This window comes from Lolium rigidum, chromosome 3, assembly GCF_022539505.1.
Source record: "Lolium rigidum isolate FL_2022 chromosome 3, APGP_CSIRO_Lrig_0.1, whole genome shotgun sequence".
In the NCBI taxonomy this organism is placed as follows: Eukaryota; Viridiplantae; Streptophyta; class Magnoliopsida; order Poales; family Poaceae; genus Lolium; species Lolium rigidum.
In genome coordinates this window covers 247,420,941-247,437,385 of record NC_061510.1, presented here as the reverse complement: position 1 = coordinate 247,437,385, position 16,445 = coordinate 247,420,941, and the positions used below count along the sequence as shown (strand labels likewise).

Sequence of the window (16,445 nt, the reverse complement as noted above, 5' to 3'; positions counted from 1 at the left end):
CCTGCAAAAAATTAGTACCCTTTTGTCTATTAAAAACAATATCATTCCTGCAGTTCCATATGGACCAACACAAAGCTGAAACACCAATGCGAATTCTAGCTTTATCATTCTTATCCACTCCATTCAACCAATTGCCGAACATATTTGTCACGTTCGTTGGAGGAGGTATGTTAAAAGTAAAGTAAACCATACGCCAAATAATGCGAGCAAAAGGACATGAGATAAACAAGTGTTCCACAGTCTCTAAAGAATCGCAAAAGCAACACTTAGTACATCCATTCCAGTTTCGTTTGGCTAAATTATCTTTCGTGAGGAGAACTTTGTTATTTAAGAACCACAAAAATATCTTTATCTTAAGCGGGATCTTCATTTTTCATAGGTATTTGCGTAAGAACCTAGTATGATCATTCATCAAGTCCAAGTACATAGATTTTACGGTAAATATTCCTGTATCTGTAAGATTCCATTTGAAAATGTCAGGAGTATTAGTAAGCTGAACCGCCATAAGCCTACGACATAATTGCAACCATTGATCCCATCTATAGTCATTGAGCACTTTTCTAAAACCAATATTAAGAGGTGTTTGGGCCAGCACACCTGCTACCATTACATTTTTATTTTGAACAATGTTATATAAGGATGAATATTGCTATGATAGGGGTGTATCACCTAACCAAACGTCTTCCCAAAATCGGACAGTTGATCCATCTCCCGTAACAAAGCGACCTTTACTAAAGAAATCATCCTTAACCCGCAATGGTGCCATGGACGACTCTTTCCTGGATGGTGCCATGGACGACTCCATGGTTACTCACGCTCGGACGCAATGGAGGGCTGCGGACATACACCTGGTAGGATAGCAGGTTCAAATCCCATACCCAATCTACAACACATGAGAAACAATTTTTTTGCAGTGATCTGCTGCGACAAATAAAGCTCACAGCTAGAAAATATTTTGGCAGGCTGGTAGCATTAAAAATAGAACAACACATGCACCATCAGCTAAACTACTGCCATGTTGTCTAAAATGTTTTTAAAGGCATTGTCTATGTGTTTCGAACGTGTTGCTAATCTCCAAGGAACTATTAAATATCTATAAAAATGATTTATTTGTTTGTAACTCTTCTGCACCACAAATTTGGTATCACACTACAGTAAACCAAATGGATCAATGACGATGCGTTTAGCTATATCGTTAGTCACTTTTTGGTGGAAGCTCCCATGGTTGTAGTGAAAGCAATTATAACTATTTTTGTTAAATAAATTGACAGGAAAAGTTGAGTATAGCAATGGTATCTTGATTAGTAATTTTATTACATAATGTACACTAGAAACCTCCCCATTAAGATATTTTGCTAGGACATACCCAAAATATGTATCTACCAAACTGTTAAATATATTTAAATATTAAGGTAGACCCAATAAAATAAGGACGGTGTACATTTTTTTCAATGTTTGTATTGTAGAAAAATAACATACTTTTGTTATCAAATGGATTTATTTATCACAATGCAAGTGTAATATTAATGTACATATCCATCAAAAGAATGATACATTAAATATTAGTAACATTTTATATTTTATTAACTATGCTAAATGTGTAATGGGGAAGGTATGATTATTAAGATTGTGGTATAAAAATAAGCAATATATGAATATGGAAGCTTAGTGTAAATTATATTTATTGAACTCGCTCAATGCCCAAAATTTATTTGCACCGACCTTGGCGAGCTGTAAAAACTGCGGTATGGATGATTCCTTCATATTCGTTGGAAGGAGCCGTAATTTACAGGGACCAAAATCAGTAGTGCACCAGTAGGACAGTCACTTCGCAGGCAGCCTTGGCTGCCGCGTAGGTGGAGTCCTCCTGCCGCGTAGGTGGAGGCCTCCTACTCCTCTTCACAAGCCTAAGCTTGATCTTTAGCAGCCCTGTGCACACACTAACTAGCGGAAAGAGGAGGAAGATGGTTGGCATAGGCGAAGAAAGCAAATTTAGCACGGTAGAACAAGAAACACAAGGGGAGTGAAGGGAAGCATGGCTGGCATAAAGTGTGGAGGGAAAAACTAAGTGCGATGACTTCTACCATCACAATGTACTCGTAGGGATCATTCAACCAACACTCTCGCAATTCTACGATGTTAGCAGCATACTTTTGGTCTTTAGGTACAATTTAGCAGTGTAAATCTTTTAAAAAATGATTAAAGGGGCCTAGTCCATAGTAAAGTATTTTCGTAATCGTAATAATACTATTATCTGTAATCTCCAAGAAACTATTAAAGATCTATAAGAAAAATGATTTTTTTGTTTGTAACTACTCTGCTGCACCATAGATTTTGGGTTCTTTTGTGGTACCCTCAAATGAATTATGGCCATTAATTTCAGTCTATCCAATGGTCCAAATCAATCCATACCACAGTCTAAAACTGGAGTGGTATGTTACATACCTCTGCAAATTTTCGCACCTCAGAAAAAAAAATAGAGACGGGCCTGGCCCAGTAGATGAGACCAGCCCAATAAGTTGGTCCAGCCCCAGATCTGCTAGCAGTCGATCAGGGCGTCATTGTACCGCGATGCTGGGGAGCTCCCGCCGCCGCTATCTCCATTGCCCAACTCCGGCGCCACCGTCTCCTCGCCGGCTCGCCCCCGTCTTCTGCTCCAACACCAGAAGTTCATCGTCGATACGCAGCCGCCCCCGCGCATTCCCGACTACATCCCGGACGTCCGTGCGCATCACCGAGACGGCCAGCGCCATCCTGTCCTCTTTGGCATCTCGTCGCCCTTACCGGTCTTCTCCGCTCGCGCGTCAATGGCGATGACCTGCTTCTCGTCGGCGTCCCCTCACCCCCTCCGCCATCCCCGCAGTACTGTCTCGGCGGCGGCGGCCTTGGCCCTTGGCCTCCGCGTGGATCCAAGATCGACGGCACCGTCCTCGTCGCTCGCCAAGGCGGCCAAGCCTACCACGCGGTTCCGGGAGTGGTGCCTGGCTGTCATTGCGGCGCGCCGCCTGTGTCGTCTCGGCGGTGGTGCAGGAGGTGGTAGGAGGCCGACGAACTAGTTCCATTCAAGGTCAAATGGAAGGAGTCGATTGGAGGCGTCGCCTTCTCCGTGTCTATGGCTTCCATTGCGAGCCCTGCAGGTGCGTATGATTCTTGCTTCATGTCTGCAGACTCGATTGGGCCATCCATTAATTCTGCAAACACAACTTGGTTTCTTCTTTTCCTTTTTCCAATATCAGTTCTCCATTTTATTTCGTGAGAAAACAGCTACTCTGTGACATTATTAGTCTGAAACACAACTTGGAGTACTAGTGTTTGCTCACCTGTTCTGTCTCTGCGCGACATTGTTAGTCTGGATCTCTGTACTATTGGCTTTGCTGTTTTTCAAACTAAGAATCAACCAAAATTTTCAAGTCCAGATTTGGTACCGAAATAATATCGTAGGATAGAGGATGAGTCGGAGAACAGTTGGAAAAAGCGCAAGTAGGGCACCCGCTCAACTGCAATGAACTGGGTAACCATTGATCGAGAAGTTAATTCTGTGAACACTTGTGTTTTCTTTAGAAAACATAAAAAATCATAAGCTGTTAACTGCTAGTTAGTAGTTAGCCATTAAAGGGTGATTGGAATCGGTAGCATTGTTAATCATTATTATCATCTCTGAACCAAGTACAAGATGGAAGGCGATCATCCCGGAAAAGGGATATTGTAGTCGTCAAAATTGATCAAAAAAATAATTCTATAAGTCATGAGTTCGCGAGTATGGGTAGAATTGAGGGACTGACAAAGATATGGCTCCAGCACTTCCCTCAGGAAGTTTCAAATACTATGTCCGTCGACAGTACCCATCTCTTGTTAGTGCCATTGTATAAACTGCACATTGCCTCTGATATCATATTACCAAGGTGAAGGCCTCTTTTTTCTCAATTAGCTGTGCACAATTATAGTTATGCAACTGTCTATTGTCCTCTTACTTGTGTCTATCGTTTGGAAATCTGTACTTTGTGCTTGAGTGTTTGCTTAAGGGTGTTGTTTTATTGCTTATTATTCAGTATTGTTGGTCACCATCAGGCATCAGTTATGCACTGAACTTATTCATGAAACCAACTCTCCTATATAGTTATACAACTGCACTGTCCGAGTGTTTTAAAGGTGCTTTTATCCCTCTGGAGCATATAAAGTAGATTAACGTGATTGCATTTTAACTGGACTCTTTTCTTTCAGGAACAACCTCAAGAAGCTGACCTACGACGAGCGGAAGGCCAGTCTTTATCCAATGCAGGTCCACTATAAGTTTCTGGTTCATCAGTCAAGCATGTTGTTAAGCAAGCTGAAGGTATATAGACTGACGAAGATAGTTGTACTGCTCCTAAGGCTACATCGCCCAGGTAAACACTTCTCTCTGTTTGTGATGTTTATTTTCGTTTCAGTATGAATTGCCAACTATGACTGACTGTAATAATGTGAGCATAAATGATGATGGTTTGTGGGATATAATGATAGCTGAACTATAATGTGTTCTACTCAGGTTTAGCCCTTCTAATAAGGATATAAAAACCATGTCTCCACATACAATTCCTGTTGTTTCTTATCAGCAGGATAGATCAATATAAGGTGTACTGTTTGACTGGTCACTGAAACTACTCCTTGACAGAAACTAAGCGTTTTTTCTCGACTCCCTTGGCTGAGTTAATTAAGATATAAATTCAGATTGACTGAAACTAGCTCCCTTGACTGAATTCAGATGATACTTCAGTACTCTCTTGACTAATACTTGCTGGAATTTACTCCTCGTTATCTACTCGAGTTACTTGCTGAAATTTAGGTCGTGACGTTCCATGCAAAATTTACTTGCTGAATTGCACTGCAGAAACTTGCATTTTAATCATTATTTTCTACCCTAATTGACTATACTGAAATATGATGATCAGCTCCTTCCTTGCATGCAATTGGGCCAATGATCTCCTACCGGGGAGCCGAGGAGGAGCCAATGATATGCTGCTGATGTGGAGCGCCAAGGAGAAACAACTGGCGATCCTCGAGAAGGAGCCGGACCTTGCCGGCGACACGGGGAAGAAGGGAGGCGGTGTTGGGCGAGCTAGACCTTGCCGGCAAGGTGCTGCTGGGGCCGGCGGCCGGCGAGGTGCGCTGCTGGGCTGGCGGCGAGGACGAGTAGATCCTGGACGAAGGAGAAGCTGGGCAATTTTCTCGAGGAGGAGGAGATCCTGGCCAACGAGATGCTAGGCGTGGAGATCTGCTGGCTGATCGCACCTGGGGCAAACTAATCGATTCGAAGGGGTATAACTGTCCATTACTACTTTTTTGGGCTGTCTCGAAAATTTCTTCCCGGCCTTACAAAAGTGAACTTCAGGAGTATTTTTTCCGATCTAAGTTAGGTGCTCGTTACATGTATTGTCCGTTGTACGTGTCTGTTAAATACAAATATTGTTCAACATGCCTGTTAAATACAAATATTGTTCTGTTCCATGAGAATTCAGTAGAACGTGAAGTCACAGTTTTATAAAGACCAAATCAGAAAGTATTCAACGAGAATTACAACAGATAGGCCGGTGAGAGATGAGATTGACAACACTATTTCAGTTCTTTTCTCCAAAGACGGCTACTAATTGAATTAGTTCAGAAGCATTTTCTCCAAAAGAGTATGACACAATTAAGTTAACTGAACAAATTGTGGCATTCAGGGATATTGGACAGATTCTCCAACCCATTTAGAAGTACCCCAGATTGTATCTCTTTCATTTATTCAGGTTAGCCGCTAGCAAATCCATGGCATCTTGTTTTCCTTTCAAAATTTGAAACACTTGGTTAGCCATAGACAAAAACTTCCCAACAACAAATAATTGACAGTATAAGTGTAGCACCTGGAGAATATCAATGTAGGACAGGATATAAATTTGTGTAGTTGGTATATTTGTTTGGAGTTCCAGGAACAAGTAACAATGCTTAGTGCCATATGCATTAGTACATATACTGTAAAATTTGAACTCCTCAAATTAAGTACTTGAACCACATTCGGAGATAAGCAGGCACAGAAAGGATATGGCTACACAAGATGCCTCGAAATTCAAATAGCCTACAAGCACAGTACATCACAAGCCCCTTGGTTGAAAGAGATAGTCCTTCAAATAAACTGCACATGTGCAAATGTGACTCTTGCCCCGTTATCCTCCCTCACCTGATCTTTAATTAGTGAGTATGGTACTTACAAAATATAAAGTATTTCAGAACATAAAACTTTTTTTTTCAAGGCACCTCTTGAAATTTTAAGCACACGACATTACCTTCAGATTTATTTAGACAACTCAGATGCTATTTAGACATAACCAACCGATATGACAACGTGCAAATCCAAGTCACATCCAAATGAGGAACAGATGATCTATCAGTAAACCGCAAGGAGGCTATGACAGGTAAAAAGGTGTACCAAAAAGCAACTTTGTTTTCCATTCTGATAACATGCAGATGGTGCAAATCTACAATAGAAATATATCTCTGAGAAGGTCTTTTCTCTAAAAGGGAAATTGGAGCATTCATGCACTTCATTGCCTAGAATGTTCATTCGTATGCGATATCATTTAGTTAGTTAACTTGAACAAAAAGGACCAGTAAAATAGCATCTTGAGTTTAACAACAAAATATTTAACGCTACCCAAAAAACGAGATGATAGCTTATGGTATTACCCAATATTAATAAGAAATAAGGCTTTACATAATAATAATAATCAAATTATGTGATGACAACGAATCAACTGCATGAATCATGTGATGATTTACCGTTTCTCTGCAAGTTATCTAAACGCACTTGCTATTCTGGTTCGTTCTTCACATCACCAAATGAGAAAATGGTTAGTTCTTCACATCACGAAAGGAGAAAATTTCAGGAAGAAGAATGGATGATAGCCCACGTCAATTTTAAAGATGGATGATAGCAAGATTATATTAGCAGTTAGCAAAGGAACTTCAGAATATGGCCATAGGGGTTCTTCACTCCTGCAAATGAAAACCACAAAGATCAGAAAGCAAAGTAGAATCATATTCATTGGGTTGGCCGATTACAGTAGAGAGTATGGATTATTTACTTCAGATCAACAAGAAATAGAGTAATATGCTACCTAGACTCGGCGTCCCTCGATGTTGCGGTGGCATCGACCTGGCGCCGGCGGTGCAGGACCGGGCCGATCCGGCGGCGGCGGTCACCCTCGATGCAGGACGACAGGGAGTTGATGGCGACAGCGGTGGTCGCCCTCGATGCAGGACGACGGCGAGTCAATGGCGGCGGCGGCGGTTGCCCTCGGTGCAGGACGACAGGGAGTCTATGGCGGCGGCGGCGGTCACCCTCGATGCAGTACGACGGGGAATCGATGAAGACGCCAGCGGTCGTCCTGGATGATGCAGGAGGCCGGGGTATCGATGGTGGCGGCGGTCGCCCGACGAGGGGATGTCGGTGTTGGCGGCGGCGATTGTGACGTACGGTGTCGTGTGCTGGGCCAATTGTTGTGCCGGGCCGAATACTACTAGTATAACTCTTTTTTTTCCATTATCTACCTATTGTTGGGCTACCGGACCTAATCTAAATCAGCTAATCGTGACCGTTAATGAAATCATACCTCTCCCCTCCCGAGCAGTGGTAAAAGGTACCGTAAAAGAAGCCTAGATTTTGTATCACACTGGAGTAAACCAAATGGATAAATGAGAAGAAGGAGGAGTCGGAAATGGCCTGCAACATTTACCAGAAAGCGCTCCGATGCCCTGTTGACCAAAGGAAAAGAAGCGAACATGAAAACTGAGCCGTACGTGTCACACAAAACTGTGCTAGCTAGACTGGATGCATCTGACCCTTTTTTCAATGGAAAATGATTAGATTCCCCCGGGGGCTGCGAGCAACGCAACCTCCGGGTCGAGCGTCGTCCGATGCGGAGCATCGTGTGAACCTCCTTTACCCGCGCGTACACGTCTCCAGGGAGGGCCCCACCCACACCACACGGCATCTTCCTCTCCATTTTTTTTCCTTACCTTATCTTCTCCCTGCAAGCAATGGAGAGCGGCTGAGAAGGAGCCGAGAAGGCCGGCCAGGAGCCGAGCGCACGAGCTCGGTCCGCCGCGCCCCAACCACCCGCCGCCGCGCCCCAACCACCCGCCGCCGTGCCCCATCCATGCTCCGCGCGCCGTCGCGCGCGCCGCCGCGAGCCGCGGTCATGGCGCCCGAGGTCCTCCTCTCCCCGTTGCCGGCAAGGGAGCCTCCCGCACGACCTCGGGCCGCCGCGCGCCAACCACGCGCCGCCACGCCGCCGCACCCCGCCCACTCCCGACGCCGTGCCGCAGCCCATGCTCCGGGCACCGTCGCTCGCCGCCGCGATGTGCGGCCATGCGGCGTGAGGTTCACCTCCCCGTTGCCGTCCGTTGAGGCACGCTCGCTGCGGCAAGGCGGGGCCGTCCCGGACCTCCTCTACCTCCATGGAGGCCCGCCCGTGGCCTCGCTCCTCCCAATCCGAGGTCGCCGACAACCACCGCCCCGAGCCCCGGCGTGGGCGGTGGCGGCCGAGCCGCGGATGAGCGAGGCGGCCGCGGACGCACGGCTAGCGGCGACGTGTGCGTGGCTTGCCGAGGCGCCGGCGCAGCCGGAGCGGGCGCGTGCCGCCGAGCCGCGCCGCGAGGCCGGAGGAGAACTACGACAAGCGTCGCCGGCTCAAGCGGGTGGCGGCCGCGCACGCGACCGGATCCACGAGACCCGCGCCCGCCTCCGGGAGGGCGAGCAGCGAGTAGCGGGACCGGCTCCCCCCACTCTCGATCCCATCGCATATGTAGGCAGCTTTCCTGCTCCGATCTGCGGAGGAGGGAGGCCGCGGCGGACGCACGACTAGTGGCAGTACGTCCTAGACCTCACATGGCCTCCTCTACCTCCCATGGCCCCGCTCATGGCCTCCGAAGGCGATGCTACCATGGGCGAGCCAGGTTGCTGCCGACGGCGGCCCTCGTTGCTGCTGACGGTGGGCCAAGTTGCTGCCCACGGCGACCCTTCTTGCTGCCGACGGCTCGCGACATGCATTACGGATTTTGCTATCATATATAGATTTTTTTCCTACAACCGTTCTATGGTTTTGCTATGATAGTGTATATATTTTGCTACTAAGTATTTTCGGTGATGTATTTGCTGAAGTCTGTATTGATACAATAGCCATGACCTCACCACAGACTTTTTTGTAAAAATGCTGTGGTGCTACTTTTTTTTTTTTTGCTATAATTGTTTTGTTGTTTTGCTACTTTAGTATAGAAATTTTGCTACGAGGTCTCCGGCGAGGGTCTCCGACGAGGTCTTCGTCAATATTTCGATGATATTGGGTTTTGCTACATTAGCATTTTCTGCTTAAATAGCATTTTTTTTTGCTACGAGGTCTCCGGCGAGCTCTCCGGCGAGGTCTCCGGCGAGCTCAGCCTTTTTATTTGATTTCTCGATTGAACCGTTTTTGCTACAATGTAGCAAAAACGGATTATTTTTTGCTGCCGGGAGGTGGTTTTTTGCTACATTCAGTAAAAGCAGATCTGGCCGTCCAAGATGGCCGATCCGACGGCTGGCGACCCGGGGGCTGGAAAATCAGATCCCCCGGGGGACGCCCAGCAGTTTCCTTTTTCAATACTCAATGGATCAGATTGGCGCAACCCCTTTTGGCTCGTCCTTGCTGGGACATGTATCGCAAAAAAACGCTGTCTCCATGGCTCGTCCTCGGGCACTAGTGGCACTACCTCTCTCCCTTCCACCCAATCCGCGCCACCCCGACTCTGCATGCCTACCCACTCCTAGCCTTCTCGCTGCCCAGGTGGCCCAGCGCAGTCATTGGGTGTGGGTAGACGTTGGGACCGTGCCGCAGGTATAGGGTAAGAGCAAGTGAGATCGCCGGCGGACCGGGACATCGCGGCCGGGCGGCGCGTTGTTCTTTGCTTGAACTGCTACAGCGGCCATAGAGGTAATCTCGCCCTCATCCCCCGCCTCATACTCCGCTGGATGTAGATGCAGCGGCAGGGGTTTGCAGCAGGTGGCCTCCATCTCCTGCTAGCGTCTTCAAGGTTCTAGGGTTTCGCTCCCGTGAGCAGTGGCGCCCAGATTCTAAGCAAGGAATGCTGAGGGCAATAATAGTGCTCCTCACGGTCTGTTACAGATAGAGAATGGCAGCATGGCTTAGGAACTACCATCACAAAATATCCGAGGCTATTACCTGTGATTGTAACAACTCTACCAAATACTAGTGCTTAATAAAATCCGCTTTTAGCCGCGAAAAGATTCAAATGGAATTGTCATTTTCTACTACTAGTATTCATGTCATCGAAAACGCGCGCGCATCCAGACCTGAGTTTGGCGGGAACAAGGTTTGTTGCCGCTGTAGATGATTAGGCCGTGTTTGCTTTGCTGTCCAAGCTAGACGCTGCCGGCGCCGGCCGGAGCTTCCCTGCCTTTGATCGGATTTCTTGGATATTCGAGATTATTTCACGATCGAATTGTAGAATTATTCTAGAGGGGACGGTCAAAAAAGTCTCTTCTTTTATACTGGTACCAGTACTAGTTTTCTCTACACGGTTTGCTATGTGCCACGTTCTGCACTGACACGAATACTAGTAGTAGAAAATGTGGGATACAATGATCGAGAATACCAAGATGGCACGGATCACCTGCAATGATAACGAGCGATAGGTAGATCTTGTCTAAATGATTTTTTCGAAACGCCAACATTATATCCTGTAAACGCAATTATTATTGGAGGGTATAATGTTGCACGAGTCAGTTTATCCACCACACCACAATGAATACGTCCAAGCATGATACAACAACACCAACTATATGTACAACTCAAAAAGGTATTTAAGTTATGACAACTTTATTAAAACTTGTACAATGTATTCTCAAACTATAACACCGGGTCCACCATAGAAAATATGAATACCATTGTGATCGACTTTATAACCGTCCACGGAATATTTGTATTTGTTACTAGTCTGAGGAAAGGCTTTTTTATCATTTGGAGTAACAAGCTTGTTGTCATTATCTACAACTTGGATATATCCTATGCAAGCAGCTTTTCCAAATCCTTCGCGAGCAAAATGACCACTGCCCATTTGTGGGGAGTCTGATGAGGCCGTAGGACCACGAACTACTCCACCCCAGAATGCAAAGTTACCTTTGTCCTTCATGAAATGGAAAATTTGCGAGGGCCAATATCCAATAGGTGTATTACCATACGCCGTCACCCACCAATTTTTTGTCATTGGGTCCTAATTATATCATGGTTTCACGGTAAAGATTTCACCATAGTTGAAGTCAATAGATATAAATAGCATGATCAAATTAGCCTTATCATTGTACACATATATAATAAACACGATAAGAGGGATATATTTGGTAGTCTTGTCCCTATGCTAAAATAGCTGACACGATGAAAGGTTTTTTAATGATACTGAGTTATTGAATGGTCTTGTCACTAACATGATTTGCTTACGTAATTACTTTAGGTTAGAAAATTTGTATGAATAGATCATTTGTGTATTTGATAGGATAAAATACGAGTAATAGAAGAAATATTGACATGATGTTACCTTGAAAATCATTACATCTATTTCATATTGTTGTCCGTTATAAATGGAAACTGGACGTATTCTTCCCCCGAGGCCAATGTTTGGGTTCACTTGTACAAATGCGGGACACTGGAGATCCACACAAGACTTGTTTACCAGGCCATCATCCTTTGAAAAATGTGGCCCAATATCAGTACGAAACTATATCATTGTAAATCACTAATCAGTCAAACATAGGCATCCAAATAATAAAATAGTTATGCATTACCCAATAAACATGAAACCTAGCAAAGCTATCACCACTGTATCTTGGAGATACAAAAGAACCAGCACCTATCCCATCTGCACGACCAACTTTTTGCCTCCCGTTAATTTGCACCCATGATGAGGTAAGATCCTTGCTGTTTTTCGTCAACTTCGGCTCATAGACAATTATTCTAGCCCGTGTCCCATACAACACATCCAAATACATGATTCCTGCCTCCTACAAGCCAAAAATAATAATCACACTTTTACATCAATAATACTAAAACTTACACAAACACTTCAAATAATCAATATGGAACTATATATGTCGAACAAATAAATTGTATTTCCTTCTACACTAGTGGCAACAAGAATCTGAAAGTTTAAAATTTAAGTCCATTATTGTTTACAAATTAGTTATTTGGTTACTTATTTTGATTATCCTAGACCATATATTCCATCTAAATCGTTAACTTAATGGGTAATCTCCTAAAATTTAGGTATATAATTAGTATTTTCACTCGCCGTGTTGGTGACATCTATGATTTACACTTTCTATGCATTAAACAAATCCAAGGAAATGTGTATATTATAACCTTGCATGATAACTAGACCACACCAAGCACAAATTTCAATCATTCGTAAAAGAAGTTACCTCTTGTTGTTCATCGTGGCTAATAATTTTGTCAATAGTTTGTACTTCCACGTGGTCCGTTCTTTTGTTACGTAGTATTGGGATCGTGCCTATAGGGCACTCAACGATAGGCAACTCTGCTCGTGGGATGTCGTACATCCCGGGATATTCGGTATACACACTTGATGGGAAAGAACTTGGTTCCATCTAATTAATGGAAAATAAATCAATACTACATGATAAAATATTTTTAAAGCATTTAAATATATCTACCAAACGAGTGGAACTTTACATTTTCATTATATGATGCCCATATAGAAAGATAATAGGTTTCATATCTAGTGTTAAATCAAAATATAATGAGCATAGATAGTAATTCATGAATACTTCGGCTGTACCAATAGCTAATTTGTGAAGCATAAGTATACAAACCAAAGTTCAATAAGTGGCTACCGTTATTGCATATGGTCCTTGTACAACTATAGATAATATAATTGAGATATATTACAATACATTTATGGATTCCTCAGACATAAGTGTTGCCATCTGATTTAGCCCCTACATGAAATTAATGATATCTTTATAATAAAAACTTGCCTGAATTTTATGGTCTTTCAGCGTTGGATGGTTAAAGGCTGGTTGTAGATCTACATCAACGCAATCATAGACATCTCCACCTTCAACCTAGCTATTTTGGTATCTCCTTAGCCTGATAGCTACCAAACATGAAGATTTATATATCAAGTAGTATGAAAACAGATACATACTAGAATAGTCTTATTGACTTGTTGATTCATGGGGATCCCGGTAGCTTTTCCCCCTCGTTGTATACACTTAACTTCTTTTCCTCTCAAAGCTAGAATAAGATACACGAGGAGAATAGTAACTCTAATAGATGGTTTTTCTATCATGGTGCAGATATGAAATGGTCCATCCCATATTGTGGATACCCTCATATTTATAGGGTCACCAACATATCATGAAATAAATGGTTTTCATTTAAGAAAAGATACTCAACTGCAATAATATGTGAAAGTTGTAATCTACCAAATATATCACATTAATTTCATAAGATATGATAATTATACATTTAGAGGTGTCAATTTATTTATACATTTAGTGGTTCTTTTTATTTTCACATTTCTAGGCATTAATGCGAACAAATATTTCAAATATGTAAGCATGGAATATCTTCACAATTAATGTTTTAGCTATATGGGATCAACACGTGGCTGCATGCTTAAGGACAGAACGGTCATAGCTAGTGTAGTTGCATGTTTGTATTTCCTTTGCGTGTACGTGCCATGGGTACGGTGCACTGCCGCGTGTGTGCATGTGTGAGTTCATGTCCGGGTCGTGCCCTAAGCCATTAAGCACCCAACCACTTCTAGCGCAACGTAGGATGGCACGTTGGTAGGTGCTAGGCATGTCGTGAGTTTACTATCAGTAGTTGATCCTCATTGCATGTAGCTTGATATAAAAGTAATGCAAAAACAGAAAAGCCGCATGAAGTGTACGTGGCACAAAAATACTCTAGTGCCCAATCTTCAGAGTTTGGTGTTTTTAGGTTAGCTGCTGCTGTGTTGAGGTGTTTTAAATATTATTGTAATTAGTTGCAAGAAAGTAAGCAAAGCAATAAGTAATAAGCATAGTGAGAAATAGATTGAAACTCAATAAGACAAAGTGTTCTCGGGGATTATTGGATCCATCTCTAGCATTAGGATTCATGTTAATCAAGATAAACTATGCTTTTAATCATGTTGTGTGTGGTGAGAGCTCCATAACAAGATGCGCCCAAAAAATCATCGGTCATCCCATCTCTAAATAACAACTGCGACTAGCCTTCTGCAAACCACATGTTGACCAACACAATTAAGGGTTTTCAAATGGTTATAGATATGAGCTTGATGAGTCTCCTTTTATCCCCTTGTTCCATGTGCTAAAGTGCCGACACAGTAATATCACTTCTCGTCGTACACTTTACCACACTTCAAAGGGTAGTTCCCTCTCTAGACCTTAAGACAAATATTACATGGTGCACAACATATAATATCAAGAGAGAGAACTAACACACATTAATACATTAAAATCATAGATCATCTTTGATTCATCTCATATTCATGCTAGGGTTTCTCCATCTCCCCAAGAACAAAAGGAACTACTCACACATGGAAACAATCAAGAACATCATCATATTCTTATGGATGGAAGGAAAGTAATGGTATGAATTCGAAAACAAATTCACAATAGCAATCGAGATCACAACTATGGTTGAAGGAGAATGGGAATCGGTGATGGTGATGGAGATGGAGATGCAGCGGTTGATGATGAAGGGGATGATGCATTGTCGTCCGATGATCCGTGTAGCAGCTTGGATAATGCCATCTCCAAAGTTCCTCATTCAGATCTATCCTAGATGTGGTGTTTATGTGTTTCCCGAGGCGGTGTGTCTCCGATCCCTCTCTCGTCTGCGCAAGATGAAAGTATTTGACGAGACGGTGCTCCTGGCGCTGCTGATGACGTTGGGACTCCAAGAGTAAAGAGTTATCGCTCACTCTCTTCTTCTAGCAATCCTACAAAATAAAATAAAGCCTTGTGTCCCCAACTCCACCGTGTGGTTGTCAAGCACAAGGTTTCGTATTAGAAATAGTAAAATAAAGTAGTAATAAAAGTAAAGTAAACTAGACAAATAAAGTAAACTAAGTAAAAATAGTAAAAGGTTGATTGTTTTGGGGTTTTGTGTGTAAATAAGATAACTAAATATTTTTGTATTTTCAGATTAAAATAGTGATGCAAATAGAAAGTAAGATAAATGCAATAGAAATGTGTTTATTATGATTAAAATTGGACCGGGGTTCATGGGTTCACTTGACTATTACATCTTTTAAGTTGTAGTGGATACTAGAAATTCATCAATGAGATATAAAGAATATAACTTCAATATGTGTAAGATACGCATTCATATGGGCATCACATTCTAACATAGAGATGATGCAACACATTCTCTTATACTCCACAAGAAAGGAAAAACTTCATGCAATCTTGTATTAAGAACTAACAGAGTATATTCATAAGTACTTTAACATGATGTTTGAATATCAAATATGCTACCTTGCACAAACAAGATCATCACTTTTGTCACGTGACGAACATAACACATGCATTCACATTATCCCTAGTGAGGTAGAAAAAGTAAAGGGCGAAACCATAATAGATCATGAATTTGTTGTCACTATCAAATCACTAAAACCATGCTACTCCATCTAATACACACATCACCCCACACATGTTCTTGCATACAAGTTGTATAAGAACCAATACTTAAGAACGGGGTACATAATATGCATCTATCAATACATCTCGCACATAATATAGTCAAGTCTCATAGCACAATATCATAGAATAAAGATCCACCACATACGAATTACATATATCACCATAATCATGTTGGGAAGCTCATATGGTACTAAAAACTATGAAGAACATGAGAGAAATAGTTCAAGCTACTGCCACAAACCCGTAGTTCAAAGGTGGACTACTCCCCCTTGATCATGGTGTTGATGAGGAAGACATTGGAGAAGGTGGAGATCCCTCCGGCGGTGGCTCCGGAGGAGTTTCCCCTCCAATATTTGCTGGCACACCCTCTGTTTTCGTGTTTCTATGTTTATGCGGCGCTCTCCTCGAGAAGCCCCAGGGGGTCATATATATAGTGGTTTTAAAGTCAAATGAAGGTGGTGGGGGGAAAGATTCAGGCCAAACGGAGGCCCGAAGGTCAAAAGACCTTAGATGGCGTGCCACCTAGGCTCTTTTGGGCCTCCAGCCCTCCCATGTGAGTTCCAAGCGCTTCAGATCCTTCTCGTGGTGAAATATTGACGCCCCCGAAATCCTAGCCCGATTTGATTCTGTATAGGTCCCTCAAAGTGAAAAATACACAAAACAGGGGTTTCCTGTTCTACGGAGTTATAACTCAAATAAAGAGGATCAT

At 43.1% G+C, this 16,445-nt stretch overlaps 1 protein-coding gene across 1 annotated transcript; it reads right to left on the bottom strand.

Annotated features, from left to right (window-relative positions):
* Window positions 1–10,911: 10,911 nt before the first annotated feature.
* Window positions 10,912–13,371, bottom strand: LOC124703470. The gene is made up of 6 exons (XM_047235682.1): window positions 13,228–13,371; window positions 13,058–13,144; window positions 12,482–12,667; window positions 11,849–12,064; window positions 11,602–11,748; window positions 10,912–11,280 (listed from the first exon to the last, which is right to left on the bottom strand). The coding sequence occupies exons 1-6, from the start codon at window positions 13,369–13,371 to the stop codon at window positions 10,912–10,914; spliced, it is 1,149 nt and encodes a 382-aa protein (XP_047091638.1).
* Between the last annotated feature and the right edge of the window lie 3,074 nt (window positions 13,372–16,445).